Genomic DNA, 18758 nt, shown 5'->3' with positions numbered 1-18758 from the left:
TTGGAATTAAATCCACTCTCCAATCCATGCCTCCACACTGAACTAATGACATTACCTTGAATGGGATCATAAACAGAACTCTAGCTTTTAGGGTACGGCACAACAAATCTTATTAATGCGGTTTAGGTTCTAACAATTTGTTTTTATTACTTTGTACATTCCCCTGGTACTGAGATTTTAATTTGCTCTCTCCATGTCTTTTTCTCACTTCCCGAATTCCCTTCCTCCACCCAGACATGTTTTCTCTGACTGGTTCACAGCCATGACTCCTGGCTCAGCCCTCTGCAGTCACATGACAATATTGCAGAAATCCAGATTAGTAAAACACTGGAGTCAAAGGGAATAATGAATACTCTACTGAAACACCAAAAGGCCAACACAGATTCGCTGCGCATTGTCTTAACGGCTGTATATTTGTTGTGAAACCTTTTACTAATGCTGACTCACCGTTTTCATATCCACAGGCAGGTAGGTTAGTGTTTGATATCCTTTTGCAATGATTACAAATAATAAGTAGAAAATAAATAATTAATTACAAAATATTATGAATTGCAAAATATTTCATAATTATTATTGTTGGAATTTCATTGTAAACTGATTTTTTTAACTTATTAAATGAATGAATGAACAGGAAGCCCATCAAGCCTTTTTAGTCTGTGGGACTCATAAGGTAGTTGATAAATACAGGCTGGCCAAACAGCCAAACAATGTTTTGTAACTGAAAAAAAATATATAGTTATGAGAGTTTTAGTAACAGTTGCAAATTGAGAAACTTGTAGCACACTTACTATGATGTTTAAAATAGAATTTTGCCCGTTTTCTGTTTTTTTTCTCCATTAACCCCGTTTTCCGTGGGAAGCTATGTTTTTCTGTCTTTTTTGAGGGGGAAATGTACAGGGAAATAAATAAATAAATAAATAAATGGTTGAAATAATAAATCAATACATGAACAATAAATAAATAAAACAAAACATTTTTCTCTCTCATAAAATGGCAAATATACTTTTGAGCCCATCTGTTGCCCGTCCCTGATATAGAATGTTGTTTTGTGAAGTTTATTCCATTCAATATTTTTTTGTGTTTTTTGAGGGGATTATAAATATCAAAGTCAAAGTCAAAGTCAGCTTTATTGTCAATCCCTTCATATGTCAAGACACACAAAGAAACCGAAATTCCGTTTCCTCCATCCCACGGTGACGAGACATACAAGTAGGCGACACAAAACAAAAACAAGAATGCCCAAACCATAAATAACAAATAATAAATAAAATAAAATAAAATGAGCGATGAATAAATAACAGACCCATTTAATATGAGGGGCAAAACCGAGCCAGTGTGCATACAGCAAGAACAGGACGCTACGCTGAAAGGGGGAGCGAGTTCAGGATCCTAACAGCCTGGAGTACGAAGCTGTTGGAAAGTCTGGTAGTGCGGGAGCGCAGGCTCCTGTACCGCCTCCCAGAGGGCAGAAGTTCAAACAAAGAGTGAGCGGGGTGACTCACATCACTCACAATCTTGGTCGCCTTGCGAGTGAGATGGGAGGTGTAAATGTCCTTCAAGGAGGGGAGAGAAGCACCAATAGTCTTGCTAGCCGTTTTCACAATGCGCTGCAGGGCCTTCAAGTCCTGGTCAGTGCAGCTGCCACCCCAGACAGCAATACAGCTGGAGAGGACGCTCTCAATGGTGCCGCGGTAAAAAGTAGTCATGACGGCCGGAGGAGTCCCCGCTCGCCTGAGTTTCCGAAGGAAGTACAGGCGGCGCTGGGCCTTCTTCGCCAGCGACGCGGTGTTGGTGGACCAGGAGAGATCCTCACTGATGTGCACCCCCAGGAACCTGGCGCTGCTCACTCTCTCCACCACAGCACCGTCGATGGTCAGCGGCAGGTGTTGGGCGTGACCCTTCCGGAAGTCAACGACAATCTCCTTGGTCTTGTCGACGTTCAGCAGGAGGTTGTTGTCCCTGCACCACGCGGTCAGAAGGTCAACCTCCAGCCTGTATTGAGTCTCGTCTCCCTTGGTGATGAGACCCACCAGAGTCGTGTCGTCAGCAAACTTCACTATGCGGTTGCCGCTGCAGGTGGCAGCGCAGTCATGCGTCAGGAGGGTGAAGAGCAGCGGACTGAGCACGCAGCCTTGGGGGGCTCCTGTGCTCAGCGTGATGCTGGCGGAGATCTTGTCGCCAACACGTACCACCTGTGGCCTCTGACAGAGGAAGTCCAGTAGCCAGTTGCAGAGGCCGGTACTGAGGCCCAGCTTGTCAAGTTTGCTGATGAGACGCTGCGGCACAATGGTGTTGAAGGCAGAACTGAAGTCCACAAACAGCAACCTCACATACGAGTCCTTCCCCTCCAGGTGGGTGAGGGCCGAGTGGAGGGCAGAGCAGATGGCATCCTCAGAGGACCGTTTGGCTCGGTACGCAAACTGGAAGGGGTCAATGGTGGGGGGGAGAACTGACCGGATGTGCTCCAAGACAAGCCGCTCAAAGCACTTCATGACGATGGGCGTAAGTGCCACGGGGCGGTAGTCATTGAAGCAGGACGGAGCAGGCTTCTTCGGCACAGGTACGATGGTGGCTGCTTTGAAACTCGACGGGACGATGGCCTGCTGCAGGGAAGTGTTAAAGATGTCCGTGAAGACACCCGCCAGCTCACCAGCGCAGTCCTTCAGCGCTCGACCCGGGATGTTGTCCGGGCCCGCCGCCTTACGGACGTCGATAGCGGCAAGCGTCCTCCTCACGCTGTCGGCGGAGAGGCACAGGGGCAGCTCGTGGGAAGGGGGAGTGGCCTTCAGCGGGCAAGTGCTGTTCTGAGCGTCGAAGCGAGCAAAGAAGCGGTTGAGGTCATCGAGCAGACGGACGTCGCCATCACAGCTCTGCGGCGCGGGCTTGTAGTCCGTGATGGTTTGAATGCCCTGCCAAAGGCGCCGTGCGTCCCTGCTGTCCTTGAAGTGGGCGGTAATTTTGCCCGAGAACGCCCTCTTCGCTTCTTTGATGCCCCGGGACAGGTCGGCCCTCGCAGTCCTCAAGCCAGCCTCATCCCCCGCCCGGAAGGCTTTGTCCCTGGCCCTCAGCAGCCTGAAGACAGCCCCCGTCAGCCATGGCTTCCGGTTTGCCCGAGTGACGACGGATACTGAGTGTGTCACATCATCAATGCACTTCCCGATGTAGGAGGAAACAGAGTCAGTATACTCCTCAATGTCCGCCCGACCGTCGCAAGTGGCCGCCCTCCTAAACACGTCCCAGTCGGTAGAGCCAAAGCAGTCACGAAGCGCATCAGAGGCACCCTCAGGCCACACCCGCACCCGCTTGCGAACTGGTCTGGATGTTCTCACCTTTTGTCTGTATGCGGGCAAAAGCATAACAGTGAGATGGTCAGAAAGTCCAAGATGGGGGAGGGGGGCGGCTTTGAAAGCTCCTTTATGCGAAGAGTAGACCAGGTCCAGGAAGCTGTCGCCACGCGTAGGAAAATCAACATGCTGGTGAAGCCTCGGAAAAACAGACTTCAGATTCGCATGATTAAAATCCCCAGCGAAGATGGTGAAACCGTCAGGGTGCGCTGTCTGTTGGTCACTGACAGCCTGGTACAGTTCACTAAGAGCCGCGACCCTGTCGCCTCCGATGTTGGAAGGCGGGATGTAAACCGCGACCAGCAGAATCGCGGTAAATTCCCTCGGCGGTAAATATATAAACAAATGAATAATAAATAAATAAATAAATTTAACTAATTAACTAACTAACTAACTAACTAACTAACTAACTAACTAACTAACTAACTAACTAACTAACTAAATAAATAACAAAAATTAGTTTGAAATATAAAACAAAGCCTTTTTGTCTCCCATAAAATAGCAAATATACTTTAGAGCCCATGTGTTGCCCGTCACTGATATAGAATGTCGTTTTATGAAGAGTAGTCCATTCACGTGCTTTAGTTTACAGTCAGATTTGTCACGTCCAATATGGCAACCACCTTCTCGTATCGCTGTAACGGACCAATATCCTCAAGGTTGTTAATGTTCTATGTTGACGTTGCTAGTGTTCACAGTATGGCATGTACGCATGTGCAGTTAGTTAACAGTTACAGAACGTATAATCAAAGCCGGCCAGCACGCGCACGCACGGCAAACGCGCGCACTGCCATAGAGTAAAGTCATAATAGTGGGAAGACAATTTGTTGGAACAGCGTGAGAATTCTGTGTGACAAGGTAAACAGATAGATTTTTGTTGTTGTAATTAGGTTTCTGCGACTGGATTATTGTGGCATTATTCTAAGGTTTCAAAGTCACTGAGTATGCCGCTATCTTAATATAGCCCTCTGTTGTTTTTAAAAAAATGTATGGCTTCATCATATTATTGTTAATTATGTCTGTTGATTCTGTTGAACTCTATAAAGGTTAACATTATGGCTATTTAACTTGGCGAGTATATCCACGTACTGCTTTATATGGACGCAGTGTGTTGAAGTTCATGGCATCCTTCACCGGAGGAGGAGACAAGGTCAAGCACAGGAGATTAAGTTATTTTCGTTGAGTTTGGCCAGTGTTTTGAGTATCTTAAGCATTTGATGCACTAAATAGACAAAGATAAGAGTATTTTGAAATTGAAGCATTGGTTTTACCATTATGAAACCCAGTTCAAGTGCAGTATAAAAAAAAAGGAAATCCAATGAAAAGGTATTGATAAAAAATATTAGACTGTTAAGCCAATTTCAATATCATCCCAGGTAGACAGAATGCAGTTGTAAATGCTAGTTTTATGAATCAGTTATTGCCTTGTGAACGAAATCAGGATGTGTTGTTGCAATAAATGTGTTGAGTCATTTGCTTCACTGTGGAGAAATCCCTTTGCAGAGTTGTTTTAATTCTGTAAGTAATAATATTATATAGTATAGGGTGTAAATTGTCTATTTAACATCATGCTATTGCATCTCAGTTTGATTTAAATCTTGACTTTTACCTAGCAACTTCAAAGCATTATTTCTTTTCATTCAAAGGTGTTATTTATAGTAGATAATAATGACATCGGCATTGTTTCTTGAGTCTTCAAATGTGTTTTATTTACACTACTCTGCATCATGTGACAGACACATACATGCAGGAGATATTTTTAATGTGTGTGGGCGGGGGCGAGAATCATTCGCCCGGCATAGTCCAGCGCTGCAGCTTTGTTTTGCTTTCAAAAAATAAAGACAACGTTTTCAGAATCTATCTCTTCACCGTCAATAGCGCTTGTGCAATATGTATTTGTTAATGTTGTGAGAAACTACAGTCAAACCTCGGTTTTCGACCACAATCCGTTCCAGAAGGCGGTTCGAGAAGTGAATCGGTCGAATTCCGAATCTATTTTTCCCAGTACAAATAATGGAAAAAAATTAATCCGTTCCAAGACAAAAAAACCCGTCTTTTTTAAGCATTTTTCCATTGGCGCAATTTTTGTCCGATCGCGCAACTGCAGTGCACCGCCGAACGCGCAACCGTAGCGCGCCGCCGACCGCGCAACTGCACCGCGCTGGTCGCATTATTGCGTGAGTGAACGATTCGTTCAAAAGAAGGAATCTTTTCAGTGAACAAGAGTGATCGAATCACTTCATGAAGTGATTGGTTTTTTTTTCAGTTCATATGACTTCAACCAGTAGGCGCATTGAAGCTGGTGCCACCTCGCCGTAAAACAAAACGAAGAAGAAAATGACGTAACTTTCCGTTCACGAACGAGTCCAGTTCACCAACTGAACGGATCTGTGAGTGAACGAGTCAGTGAGTGAGTGATTTGCATTTCCAGTTCATCGCGAGAACGGATCAGTGAGTTAATGGGTGAACTGCCTTCCCGTGCATCAACGGATCAACGTGTTGCGTCTCCTGGCGTGAACTATGTAAGCCAGAATGTAGATTTACGATTTGCCAAGGAAAGAAAGAACCACTCACTGAAACACTTCTTTTATGCGCGTTTTCCCCAAGCTGACGGCTAACTTTATTGCATGAAGGGATGCGCCGTTATGCAACGAGGAGATTATGCTTCTCTTTGGGTAATCTTGATTTTATAACACTTATAGTAGTTTTTAAATAACGTGTATGCATATATACGCCTAAATATTGTTATCCAATATATCTACTGCAATTTCACATTAGATTGCTGGTTTGAAATTTACTTTTATTATTATTATTATTATTTTAATAAATATTAAAACCTGTTAAAACTTGTCTGGTGTTTTATTCCTTTTTATTTTTTTGGGCATGAAAACAAAAATCTAACATTTGGTTAAATGCTTTATATGACAATATGTATATGTGTTTTACGTTGTGTAATATGTAATATAAAAAAGGAATAAATAAATAAGAAAGTGTAGCGAACGATTCGGTGAACGATTCTTTTGAACAAACATTTTGAGTGAACCGATTCTAAAGATTCAATTCACTTAAGAACTGGAATGCACATCACTAGTACAAAACAGTGCAGCTGACCATGGGCTGACAAGTCAAAATAGCCGACTGGTTAGTGACATGGGCTCTTGCTCGTTAAGCACTTGGTTCGATCCCAGGTACGAGAATAATCCTTAATGAGCCTTTATTGTGCAATTATTTATTTATTTATTCTTTTTTTTTTTTTACCTCGTGTAGTGTACTTATTGAAGTGTCCATGAGGTGTACCTAATCACAGGCCACTTCATTAGGGAAAAAGCTTAAGTGAAAGTGAAAAGTCCCACACCCGCCCTCACCCCCATGGTCAAAGGTCACAGGTGTCAAGCACTAGTCCTTGGGGCCGCATTCCAACATGTTTTCCAAGATTCCCTCGTTAAGTGCACCTGCGTGAAAAGTTTTAGCTCCTGCAGAACGTGAAAATGAACAAAATCTTTTCACGCAGGTGTGTTTAACGAGGGTAACTTGGAAAACATATTGGAACGCGGCCCCTCGAGGACAGGAGGTCGACACCCCTGGTATGCATATATACGCCTAAATATTGTTATCCAATATATGTACTGCAATTTCACATTGGATTGCTGGTTTGAAATTTATTATTATTATTATTATTATTTGATTTTTTTTTTTAATTGGCGAATATAAAAACAAGGAATAAAACACCAGACAAGTTTTAACATAAATGTTTATTTAAAAAAATAAAATCAAATAATAATAATAATAAATTTCAAACCGGCAATCCAATGCGAAATTGCAGTACATATATTGGATAACAATATTTAGGCGTATATACGCGTACCAGGGGTGTTGACCTCCAGTCTTCAAGGGGCCGCGTTCCAATATGTTTTCCAAGTTACCCTCGTTAAACACACCTGCGTGAAAAGTTTTTGTTCATTTCACGTTCTGCAGGAGCTAAAACTTTTCACGCAGGTGCACTTAACGAGGGAATCGTGGAAAGCATGTTGGAATGCGGCCCCAAGGACTAGAGCTTGACACCTGTGACCTTTGACCATGATATTTCCCTAATAAAATGGCCTGTTATTAGGTACACTTGAAAATGGTGGTGTACCTAATGGAGTGTCCAAGTGACGTCACAGATCAAACAGCCAATCAGAAAGTGGGGGTGAGGGCGGGTGTGGCACTTTTCACTTTCATTTAAGCTTTGACCATGATTTTTCCCTAATGAAGTGGCCTGCTATTAGGAACATCTGAAAATGGCGGTGTACCTAATAGAGTGTCCGAGTGACGTTACAGATCAAACAGCCAATCAGACAGTGGGGGTGAGGGTGGGTGTGGTACTTTTCACTTAAACCAGGGGTGTCGACCTCCATCCTCGAGGGGCCGCGTTCCAATATGTTTTCCAAGTTACCCTCGTTAAACACACCTGCGTGAAAAGATTTTGTTCATTTTCACGTTCTGCAGGAGCTAAAACTTTTCACGCAGGTGCACTTAACGAGGGAATCTTGGAAAACATGTTGGAATGCGGCCCCAAGGACTAGAGCTTGACTCCTGTGACCTTTGACCATGGGGGTGAGGGTGGGTGTGGCACTTTTCACTTTCACTTAAGCTTTTTCCCTAATGAAGTGGCCTGTGATTAGGTACACCTCATGGACACTTCAATAGGTAGACTACACGAGGTAAAAAAAAAAAAGAATAAATAAATAAAGGGTTAATTCCACAATAAAAGCTCAATAAGGAATATTCTCATACCTGGGATCAAACCAAGTGCTTAACAAGCAAGAGCCCATGTCACTAACCAGTCAGCTATTTCGACTTGTCAGCCCATGGTCGTCTGCACTGTTTTGTACTAGTGATGTGCATTCCAGTTCTCAAGTGAACTGAATCTTTAGAATCGGTTCACTCAAAATATTTGTTCAAAAGGATCGTTCACCGAATCGTTCGCTACACTTTCTTATTTATTTATTCCTTTTTTATATTACATATTACACAACGTACAACACATATACATATTGTCATATAAAGCAGTTAACCAGATGTCAGATTTTTGTTTTCGTGCCCAAAAAAATAAAAACAAGGAATAAAACACCAGACAAGTTTTAACAGGTTTTAATGTTTATTTACGGGTTACGTTCCAAAAAGAACCCGTGATAATTATACATGTATAACATTAAAAATTTTGCACATGAAGTATTGAGAGCTTTCTTTCCATCAAAAAGTTCTGATCAAACTGGCCTTTTTTTATGTGTTTCAGATTGTATAAATCTTCATTTGCTTCTTCAACGCAATCATCATGTCAGTGCTGACTCACGTGCTGGCATGTTTGTTTGGCATGGGCTCCTGGGTGGCAATCAACGGAATGTGGGTGGAGCTCCCACTAATTGTGCCACAAATCCCTGAGGGTTGGTTCCTGCCGTCCTACCTCACAGTCCTCATCCAGATGGCCAACATAGGCCCGCTCGTCATCATCTTGATGCATCGTTTTCGCCCAGGAGTGCTGAATGAGAAGCCGGTCATCTACTGCATCGTTACGTTGGGCATCTTTGTGGCGTTCCTTTTGGCGTTCTTCTGGAAGCACACAGTGACAATAGGGAGCACCCTGCACAGTGTGCCTCTTTTGATATTATGTTTCCTGCTCTCTGTGGTAGACTGCACCTCCTCTGTCACCTTTCTGCCTTTCATGATGCGTCTGTGCCCCCAGTACCTCACCAGCTACTTTGCAGGTGAAGGCCTCAGTGGTCTGGTACCTGCACTGGTGGCTCTCGTTCAAGGTGTTGGAGTCGTCCATTGTCATAATGCCACTTTGACACTGCCATTGAACAAAACGCTTGGAAATTCTACAGTTGACACTTGGGGGCTCCAAGCAGTGTATCAACCAGCAAAATTCTCCGTTCAAATCTTCTTCCTGTTGTTGAGCGTAATGATGGTTGTTTGCCTGATTGCCTTCATTCTTCTCAACCATCACCCAGCTGTGGCTCGGGAGAAGAGGAATGACCTTTATTTCAGGGAAGAAGTGACACGGCGGGAGAGAGAGCAAGTTTTCTCTTTACACACCCGAACACCAGAGAAAAAGCCAATGTTAAATTCCTTCGAGTCTGCCAAGAGGGAACCTCGCAGCGCCTTTGGCAGGGGCACATACAGTAACTCTGAGGTGGTTTTCATCTTTGTTGTACTGGCTTGGGTGAATGCTCTGACCAATGCAGTGCTGCCTTCAGTGCAGTCTTACTCCTGTCTGCCTTATGGGAACCAGGCCTACCATCTGGCTGCCACAATGGCAGCTGTCGCCAACCCAATGGCCTGTTTCATTGCCATGTTTAGGCCAATCAGGTAAGCGTGACTAATGCGGCATTCTGAAAATCCTGATGTCCAAATATAAGCCGGTCAAAGGCTAAATATTTCTGTAGCGACACTTACTATATAGCTCAGGTGCAAGAAGCACAGTAGCATGTATACCATTCATGTAAACCTAAATAAAGATTGAATATGTCGAATTGCATTTAATGTGTTGCTCTTTATTCCAGGTCACTCATCTTCATGTGTCTTCTGACTGTCTTTGGCACTGGATTTGGAGCCTACATCATGGCAATGGCTGCTCTTAGTCCGTGTCCTTTGCTGGTCCACAGTGTATCTGGAACCGTTGTTATAGTAAGACAACACTTTCAACATTTAAACTTTTCATTATAACTCTGAGAACATTATACCTACAGTACATAATGTATTGAGAGCAGTACACATGGATTTAGTCATTGTAATTTTTTTCTGGAGGGGCAGCCATTTATTGTTTGCCTCATATAATATTTTATCTGGGAAGAAGGCTGCAAGGTCATTGCATGAAGGAACTGAAGCTGTGGAGTTTGTCAGTCTATTTACAAGAGACAACAATGGACGGGTATTATCATTGTTTCTATCACTAACCTCAAAAATTAAATGCTAATGGTAAATGAATATTTTAAGCACGATATATATGCATTGTAGTACATATGAGGATATAGTACTTAATTGTTTCAGTTTAAATTTTGTTTTGTGCTAGCGCCAGCTGCACTTATTATTCTTAGCATTTATTTTGCATCTTGTGTGTTTCAGGTGCTGGTTTGGATTGTATTTGTTCTCTCCCTGTCCTATGTAAAGGTAATAATTGGAGTAATTCTACGAGATGAGGGCCATGGCGCCCTTGTGTGGTGTGGGGCTGTAGTCCAGTTGGGCTCCATGCTGGGTGCCCTTTCTATGTTTCCACTGGTGAGCATTTATGGCCTTTTTAAGTCAGGCGATGCCTGTAACACCAAGTGTCCCTTGTGACAAAGAAACATGTCAAAAATACTGCTACACAAACCAGAGATTCAACCTGCTCTTTCGCTGTAATCGGGGCACATTAGTGGCAGTGTTAAGTGATAAGGCTTATATATTCTAACTTTTTAACAGAGCTGAGTGGCCTCAGGTGTTTATCTGCCACTCCATCTTGTTTTGTAAACTTAATTGTTAATACATAGTAGATTTCTTATTTCACTTGATCAACTTCCGAAAGAGTAAAGACCACAAAACATGACCAGATCTAAATATGTATTACTGTTTTTTTTCTTTTCCTTGTCAGTAAGTTCCTTAGCTTTTGCAAGTATTGTTAACATTATATCGAGTTCAAAATATTATTTTGAGCGTGCACTTCAAAGATTTTTTTTTAATTAAGATGCTAATTTCAGACTACACTGTTGCATTGAATTACAGACTGCTGTAGAATTGTTATTGCTGTAGAATTGTTACTGTTAAAACAATGCAAATAAACCCAAAATGAAAATTCTCTTTTCTTAGAACTTTTGTTGTTATTTATATGTCACCTTTTCTAATATTTTTATAGAACATATCTACAGGTGTGTTATATACCGTAATTTTCGGACTATAAGTCGCGGTTTTTTTTCATAGTTTGGGTGGGGGGGCGACTTATACTCAGGAGCGATTTATATACATATATATGGGTTTTTTTTCACTTTTTTGGGCATTTAATGGCTGGTGCGACTTATACTCCGGTGCGACTTATAGTCCGAAAATTACGGTAATATCAGTATGTATGTGTACATAGTGTTCCGTACCTATACCACGGTTCACCTTCCGTGGCCTCGCGGTCTCACAAATGTGGGAGAATGGGTAAACATATTCGCATGAGGTGTTTTCTGGTCTGCTGAGATGGTGATGATGAAGACTGAGAGGTTCACGGTTTCTTCAAACAGGTCAAAACAATCAATAGAATCTGTAATGCAATTGTTCGCCACTAGATGGCAGACATCACTTAGTTGCGCTTGTACCATTTATAGGCTTACTCTGTGAGTAGGCCTAATAATTTGGGGATTTGGTCTGACAAGGCCAAACACAATGCCTTAATATTATTACAGTATTGAGTGAGTTAATTTTTGTGGGAAAAATGCACACAATAAAATTTAGCACTTACCTTAATGTTGGACAAAGAAAATCACAGTATGTGTTTTTTATTCAATGAAAACATATTTGTACGTGGTTTTTCCATATTTAAAACGGCATTTTTGTCATAAATCTGGTAAGGAAGTGCATGCAAGTATAGCAGCTCCCTAGTAGTGCTTATGCCACCTTCATTTGTTTTTTATACTAAGTTGCTCATCCCTGTTTTATCGGGTACAGGTTTTATTTTTTTTGTACTACATGTGGTGCAAACTATTAGAATATAATTCACTGGGTGATGTCACAACTGCAAGAGCAATAAAAACCCTAATACAATTGTCCCTGCTATTGGTCGTTTATGTGTCTCGAAGACTGAGAGACTAGGGTCATCTACGTACATACAAGCACAAAGACAAACTTTGATTTGTCTTTTCTGTTTTACATTGGAGTCTGAGGATCTAAACAAAGTTTGTTGTAGGCTATACATACATATGTACATTTTCGCATCAACGTTAGGTGCATTTCAAACATGGGTTGTTGACGTTTGCATATGGCAACTCAAACATAACACAACAGACATAACAACAAACATAACAGACCGGAAAAATCACGTCATCCATCCTTTTACTGGTACCCGCAATAGTCCCCTGACAATGTGCATCATATTTGGGGTGGATTAAAAAAATATATATATATATTAGGCCAATAGCACTTTATTGATGTTATGTTACAAGGTGCTGCTGAGTATTTTAGGTAGGAGACTTCACTTGCACGTGTTGCAAATGAACACTGGGTGTCTCTGTTTGAATGGGAAAACCAAAAAGAATTGAAGCGCCTGCTTCTTTTCCTCAAACTTCATGATACAAATGGTATTCCATAAAATATATTAAATCAATTCAAATCCCAAAATGCTGTTGTACTTTAGGGGTGGCCTGGTGAGGTATCCCTCTGGAGGGGGTCTGCCCATATTACAGCATCTGCATCATATCCCCCTCACACTAAATCAGAGACTGTATGTGTGTAAGGAGTGTGTTCATTTTTCTTTCCTTTAATCCCCAGGGACAGGTAAGAATGAAAAAGTCATAACTAGTCAGTGTCTGATTCAGATCCCAGAGGTTCCATGTGAACATCTGGGGTCATCATCTCTGTGTGGTTCATACATCACCTGCTGGCTCTTATCTCTTCCAGTAGTTTTTATGACTTATGGTGTGTTTAGTGTAAATACTGCAGAGCAGTTTGGAAGGATTTGCAAAGGGGGTGACTGAGTCCATACACTTAAATGGGGCCCATTAACAGTGGTCAGAATAAATGTGGGTGGCACATAATTAAAGGTGAAAAGTGTTAAAACACACTAGTCTTTAACATTATATTTATTCTTCTTTACTTCATGTGTAACATTGTCTCATTTTACCTTAAATTCTTCTCTGCTTTATGCACGTTTATGTTCACAATGTCAATCTAAAACACATGATCGAATGTCCTCATTCATGCTGCTTTTTAATGTGTAGTTATGGGACTGCGGTATGCAGAGAATGATTTAATTTTGCAAAACGGCCAGGAACGATCACGTCTCGCCTGCTGTTATGCAATCGTTCCTCACTCACAACGCAGTGTCTGCTAAAACCTCGACTAGATGGGGGTTGGAGTGTCTTGGTGCTGGAAACGTCAGTGTCTGGACCATAGGAGTATAAAAATATTTCTTCTTGTAAATGACTCAAGACTATGTATAAAAATGAAACTAAGGCATTGTGTATATAAAACTGAGAAAAGTGAGATGTGAATGAAAACATCAAAAGACATTTTTTTTTAAAAACGTGATTTGGTATTATAGGTTTTGAATGAGGCGTTTTACATGGAGATGCACCACATCCTATAATTCTTCTCATATTGAAATGCGGATTTTTATACAGAACTTGCCAGGTTATTTTATGGTTATTTTATTTTATAAATTTTGTCAAGACTTTCATTTGCCCTATGCTCAACAAATTAATGAGATTAAAAACATACTTTAGGTAGCAACATTTTAAAAGTGTCCTCTTTTCACACCCGTTGCATTGAGTTTCACCACATTTATAAACCCAGTGCATCGGAGATTACCTTTCCCGTTAGGTCCATTATATTCAAATGGGCTTGGCCTTTTTTCTTCTTCGCAACAAGACATAAAGTAATCAAAAGTTGAAAGCAAACACTCAAGGAGGCACTTAGCAAAAAGAAAAAAGAAAAGCTTTTATGATAAAACATTCATATAGCGTGCAGGAGACAGGTAATCTTTGAAGATGATAGGGTTGTCTTGTGGTCAGTTTCAATATAGTATAGCTTGGGGAGCCTTGTAGATGAATGCTGCTAATAACATCCCCGCCCACCCATCATCCACTGGACCATCCAGGCAGAACTACTAATACCTGAGTGTGTCTCCTCAGCGGCGTGAATGATGCCTTAAAGAGCTGTTGGAGGCTGGACCAAAGTAGGGTTCAGTACCGTGACAGACTGACGACAGCTGACAACAAATGAAGTCACTGCTCATAGTATTGGCATTTGCTTAGTTTTGTATAAACACAAACAAATTGGATATATATATTCCAGAATTGATTAGAATTATTTTTCCCGGAATTTTTATAATGGCGATTTGAAAACAGTATTTTTCTTTTCTATATTTTTTAAGATTCATTCTTCTTAACCTTTTTGTGCTGTTTTTGGTGCATCAGTGAAAAGCTTGCCATGCACTGTGTCTTAATAATCTGATATTTGAAGATAAATTAGCATTAATCAAAACACGTCAGAGAATAAAAGAGAAGACAGTGTGAATGTCTGATAACTTTATGGTCGGTTTATCACAATTTTCCTTTCATTGAAAGTGCAGCATTGTGATTTGATTTCAACTGCACACCTGTAAAATTATACAACTGCAGCTTGTGGAAAACATTTGTCCACATACAGCAAAAAAAAAAATGCAGGCCTGATGAATGAAAAAGAACAAAACAGTGATAAATAGGTTGGAATTGCAGACATTTGGCAAAAATCCCAACTTGGACAGTTTTAATATCAGCAGGATGTTTACAGGTGATGAGAGAAGTGATTTGCAGTCACCTCATCATATGTTCTCCATGCACAGTCAGTGTGCAGACAACTGCAAGTAGACTCAACAATTTGTCAGGTACACAAACCCTCTCAGTTTACTGCACGCAGACATGTGGTGGATCAGAGCATACTTGTGGACTCGGCAGGTATGACGAGCAGCTTTTATAACCTTGGGACAGAGTCTGTCTGGCCTGTTTTCAAGATTTTGAACTAAACTAAGCTAACAGACCTCAGTCTGTGGCTTTATAAATGAGTGTAAACACATGTGTGATCCATTTTGTCATCTAACTCTGAAAGGGAGCCAATCGGCATATTTTCCAAAATGTCAACCGCTTTGTCTTTCTCTAATGAGAGCAATAAGAGTGAACTATTATATTATTAATAATTATTGCAATCATGGTTTCCAGTGCGCTTCGTCTTTGCAATCCATAATCACAGCCCACGCTGGATTTGTGGCTTGAATAAATCCTGTTCACAGTTCCACCCTCTGTGATGTGAGAAGTTGGAACCAGCACTGAGTCAGAAGATCACACAGCAATCTCCAGTCTGTGCGGAAGTCCTGGATTGCATGCGGGGTCAGTTTTAGGTCACAGTAGGCATCCATTAGTGGCCTTATTTAGAGTCTGATTCCTTTAAGAGGAGTGATTGGCCAGTAAAGACAAAGAATCATTACCTTTACCCGCCCCCTCCCTGCCAGCAGTCAATAATGAAGGATCATTAAAATGAATAGATGAACATTCCCCTTTTCTCCGGATCCTTATTGCAAAATCAGTGTCAAGGGAAATGAAGATTGAGCTTGGAGAAGGCGTCTAAAAGCCTCACAGTGTTTGTCATGAACTCATCTTCAGTGCCCGTCTGCTTTATCTACTGTAAGAGTCTGCACCTGCCTCGATTCTGGACTAGCCAGGGCTTTTACTGAAGCCCATTAAGTATATCTCTAATGTGCGCTACAATATACTTCAACGTAAACGTTGCGCATATGTGCTAAAACATTTACAGCCAGCAATGGACGACTGATTGCTTGGGAAGTCTCCATGAAGAAATGCAGCCCACAAAGTGGACCAGAAAGACCATATTGACTCCATTCACTTCCATGTGCAGAAATGAGAACAGTTATGATCGTATAAACACACACTTAAAGATAATGATCGGCAGTGATGAAAAAAGTATAAAAATAAGAGAGGGGGGAAAGGTTACCACCATTAATATACATGATGTAAAAACAATGAATACAACTGAAATGATTAATTGCTTAAATGTGATGCAAAGATTTTGATCATTTTAACATTTTTGATAAAACTTATATAAGTCCCTGAATGTGATTTGTCTTGAGTCAAACTAGGAATCTGAAGAGAAAAGGTAGAAGTTAAAGTTACCTTGTCGAACAATATATTAATGATCCTAATAACCATCGCAAATGTCCACTTTATGCTTTATGTCCCACCAGCAGTAGACCCCTGGGATAACCCAGGACACACTGGAAAGGCTAAATCTCTCGACTGGCCTGGGAATCACTTGGGATTCCTCGGGATGAGCTGGACAAAGTGACTGGGGAGTGGGAGGTTTGGGCATCCCTGCTGAAGCTGCTGTCCCCCAAAGAAAATGGATAGACGGATGGATATTGAAAATGCATGCCAATTTCATTTTCCTGACCATAGAGTTTTTTTTTTTGTGTGAGAAATGGACCATCTTTAATGGACTCTCTTCGGTATTTGCACAATTGTCATTGTTAAGTACTATTTTATTGTTAAGTAGTATTTTGTTGCTGTCATACTAGAGTGCCTCAAACTAATAGATACAAATTATTTGTGTGTTTCCTATTAAATCGACCACATTTTTTTATTTTTATTTCTACATTATATATAAAAAAATGCATGTGTAAATAAAAGAAAAGCAATACATTGGCAGGAAGTGAGTTGCCACTGATGCTCACTATTTTGAGTCTTAAACATCTGTCACAACATGTTTATAAAAGCAAGCCAACCATTTCACACATCACAAAAGAAAGAGACCATATCAACTTGAATGCTTGCAGATGGAGTGTAAAAGACTTTCCATGAGACATCTGCTTGTCTTCCTGGGTGTAGTTGTCTTTTAAAACGGTCATTTGTCTGAGGGTCTTCCACCATATGATAATATCAGCAGGTCATGTCCATGTGGTGTCACAAAAAAACTTTTGTGTACACCTGTGGAGACTGGACTTTGCTCTGCTATCATGCTGCTCATGGTATATTTGCATGTTGTGCAATAATCATACAGTATATGACAGGGGTGGGCAATTCCGGTCCTCGAGGGCCGGTGTCCTGCATGTTTTATAGGTCTCCCTGCTGCAAGACACCTGATTCAAATGATCAGGATTGTTATCCAGCTTCTGCAGACCTTGCTAATAATCTGACCATTTGAATCAGATGTGTTGATTGCAACAGGGTGACAGAAAACATGCAGGACACAGGCCCTAACCCTAGTTTGAAACCCTAGTTTGGAACCCTAACCCTAGTTTGAAACCCTAGTTTGAAACCCTAACCCTAGTTTGAAACCCTAACCCTAGTTTGAAACCCTAGTTTTAAACCCTAGTTGGAAACCCTAACCCTAGTTTGAAACCCGAGGTTAAAATCCTAACCTGAGTTTGAAACCCTACCCCTTGTTTATAAACCCTGACCCTAGTTTTAAACCCTAGGTTAAAACCCTAACCCTAGTTTGAAACCCTAACCCTAGTTTGAAACCCTAGTTTGAACCCTTGACCCTAGTTTTAAAACCTAGTTGGAAACGTAGGCTGTGAATGTTTTTCATAGAGCAGTGCGGGGCTTTGAAAATTAAAATAAGCCGAAACCAACGGGGTTCAAGTATAAAATTGTTGAAGTATGCATAATCGAGTGGAAAGGATGGCCTGGCTGAGTCATTTTTTTTTACCGTCTTCCAGGGAATCTCGCTGCCAGTGGAAGAAGACCAAGGTTAAGAAAGGATGCCAGGAAAAAGGGGGGGTGTTTGCCAATGTACATATATTGTGGGGCTATTTTGGGATTGCCACGGTCATCCAGGGGAGCACCGCCCAGGCCTGCCCTCTGTCTCTATGGGGATGGGTGCTTCATAACTTTGATGGATGGAAAAAGATCGGAGGAGTGGCAGGTGGTACACAAGAGTAAGGCACATCTCCCACGACGAGAAGCGTTTCACACAACGACCCACCACTAACAACTCTCCCCGGAAAACACAGGCCTCTGCTTGCAGCAAGATGATAAGCAGCTTGTTGCATTTGATAGCTTGTCATAAAAGGAAAGTCACAGCCAAACGTTTCAGCAGTGATTCAAATTTTGAGTGTAACTGAATTTGCTGCTTCAGTATTTTTCAATTTCAATAACCAAACTATGAAAATTACTTTTGAAGATGTTTTTAAAAAAAAAAAAAAAAAACATTTGTGAAATTAGTCAATCCCTTCGTTTCCTGACCTGTCATCAGAACATGCATTTCAATTAGGCACATCAAAGCTGCAGCAAATAAATAAACAAAACAAAAAACAGAACTGCCATTGCACTACAAAAACAAAATACAAGCAAGTCACTAGAGAGATGTGAAAGAGTTAAATTAGTGAAACCCAAAATTGATAAGGTGAAAACAGGCTGTTTTCAAGATATATAATTCCTTTTCTTTCTGTCTTTCTGAAAGTGTTTCAATTGAGAGGATCAGGAGCATCCTCTCAATTGAAACACTTTCAGAAAGATGTCTCATGCAAGTCAGCCACTTCTTACATACCAATGGCAAGTATGGATTTTGTCGTCACGATAACCAACGCACAGCTAGGCGATTTAATTACTATGGGTGAGCAGAGCCGGAACGCTCGTAGAGACAATTTTCTCTTGTGGAGGCAGCGGTTCATACATTACAAAATGTGAATGTAGCAGAAGCATATAG

At 41.3% G+C, this 18758-nt stretch overlaps 1 protein-coding gene across 2 annotated transcripts; it reads left to right on the top strand.

Moving 5' to 3' along the window:
* The first annotated feature begins 224 nt into the window (after positions 1-224).
* On the top strand, positions 225-11061 carry zgc:91890 (solute carrier family 52, riboflavin transporter, member 3-B). 2 transcript variants are annotated; one of them, XM_037274704.1, is made up of 4 exons: positions 225-468; positions 8623-9695; positions 9890-10013; positions 10452-11061. In XM_037274704.1, exons 2-4 carry the CDS (start codon positions 8662-8664, stop codon positions 10662-10664), a joined length of 1371 nt encoding a protein of 456 aa, XP_037130599.1. In that variant the 5' UTR covers positions 225-468; positions 8623-8661; the 3' UTR covers positions 10665-11061. The 2 variants fall into 2 exon arrangements, with proteins under 2 accessions (XP_037130599.1, XP_037130600.1); XM_037274705.1 differs by lacking the exon at positions 225-468 and adding an exon at positions 4091-4202.
* The last annotated feature ends 7697 nt before the right edge of the window (positions 11062-18758 follow it).

The sequence above is a fragment of the Syngnathus acus genome, chromosome 16, assembly GCF_901709675.1.
Source record: "Syngnathus acus chromosome 16, fSynAcu1.2, whole genome shotgun sequence".
Lineage (NCBI taxonomy): Eukaryota > Metazoa > Chordata > Actinopteri > Syngnathiformes > Syngnathidae > Syngnathus > Syngnathus acus.
The sequence above is the reverse complement of the archived record's forward strand: the minus strand, read 5'-3'. Positions and strand labels throughout refer to the sequence as shown.

What these genes read in the sequence shown, in the direction of transcription:
- zgc:91890 (XM_037274704.1), top strand. Translation starts at nt 8,662, where the DNA reads ATGTCAGTGCTGACTCACGTGCTGGCATGTTTGTTTGGCATGGGCTCC. An exon ending in GCCATGTTTAGGCCAATCAG is followed by an intron (nt 9,696 to 9,889) that starts GTAAGCGTGACT and finishes TCTTTATTCCAG; the next exon opens with GTCACTCATCTTCATGTGTC. An exon ending in TATCTGGAACCGTTGTTATA is followed by an intron (nt 10,014 to 10,451) that starts GTAAGACAACAC and finishes TGTGTGTTTCAG; the next exon opens with GTGCTGGTTTGGATTGTATT.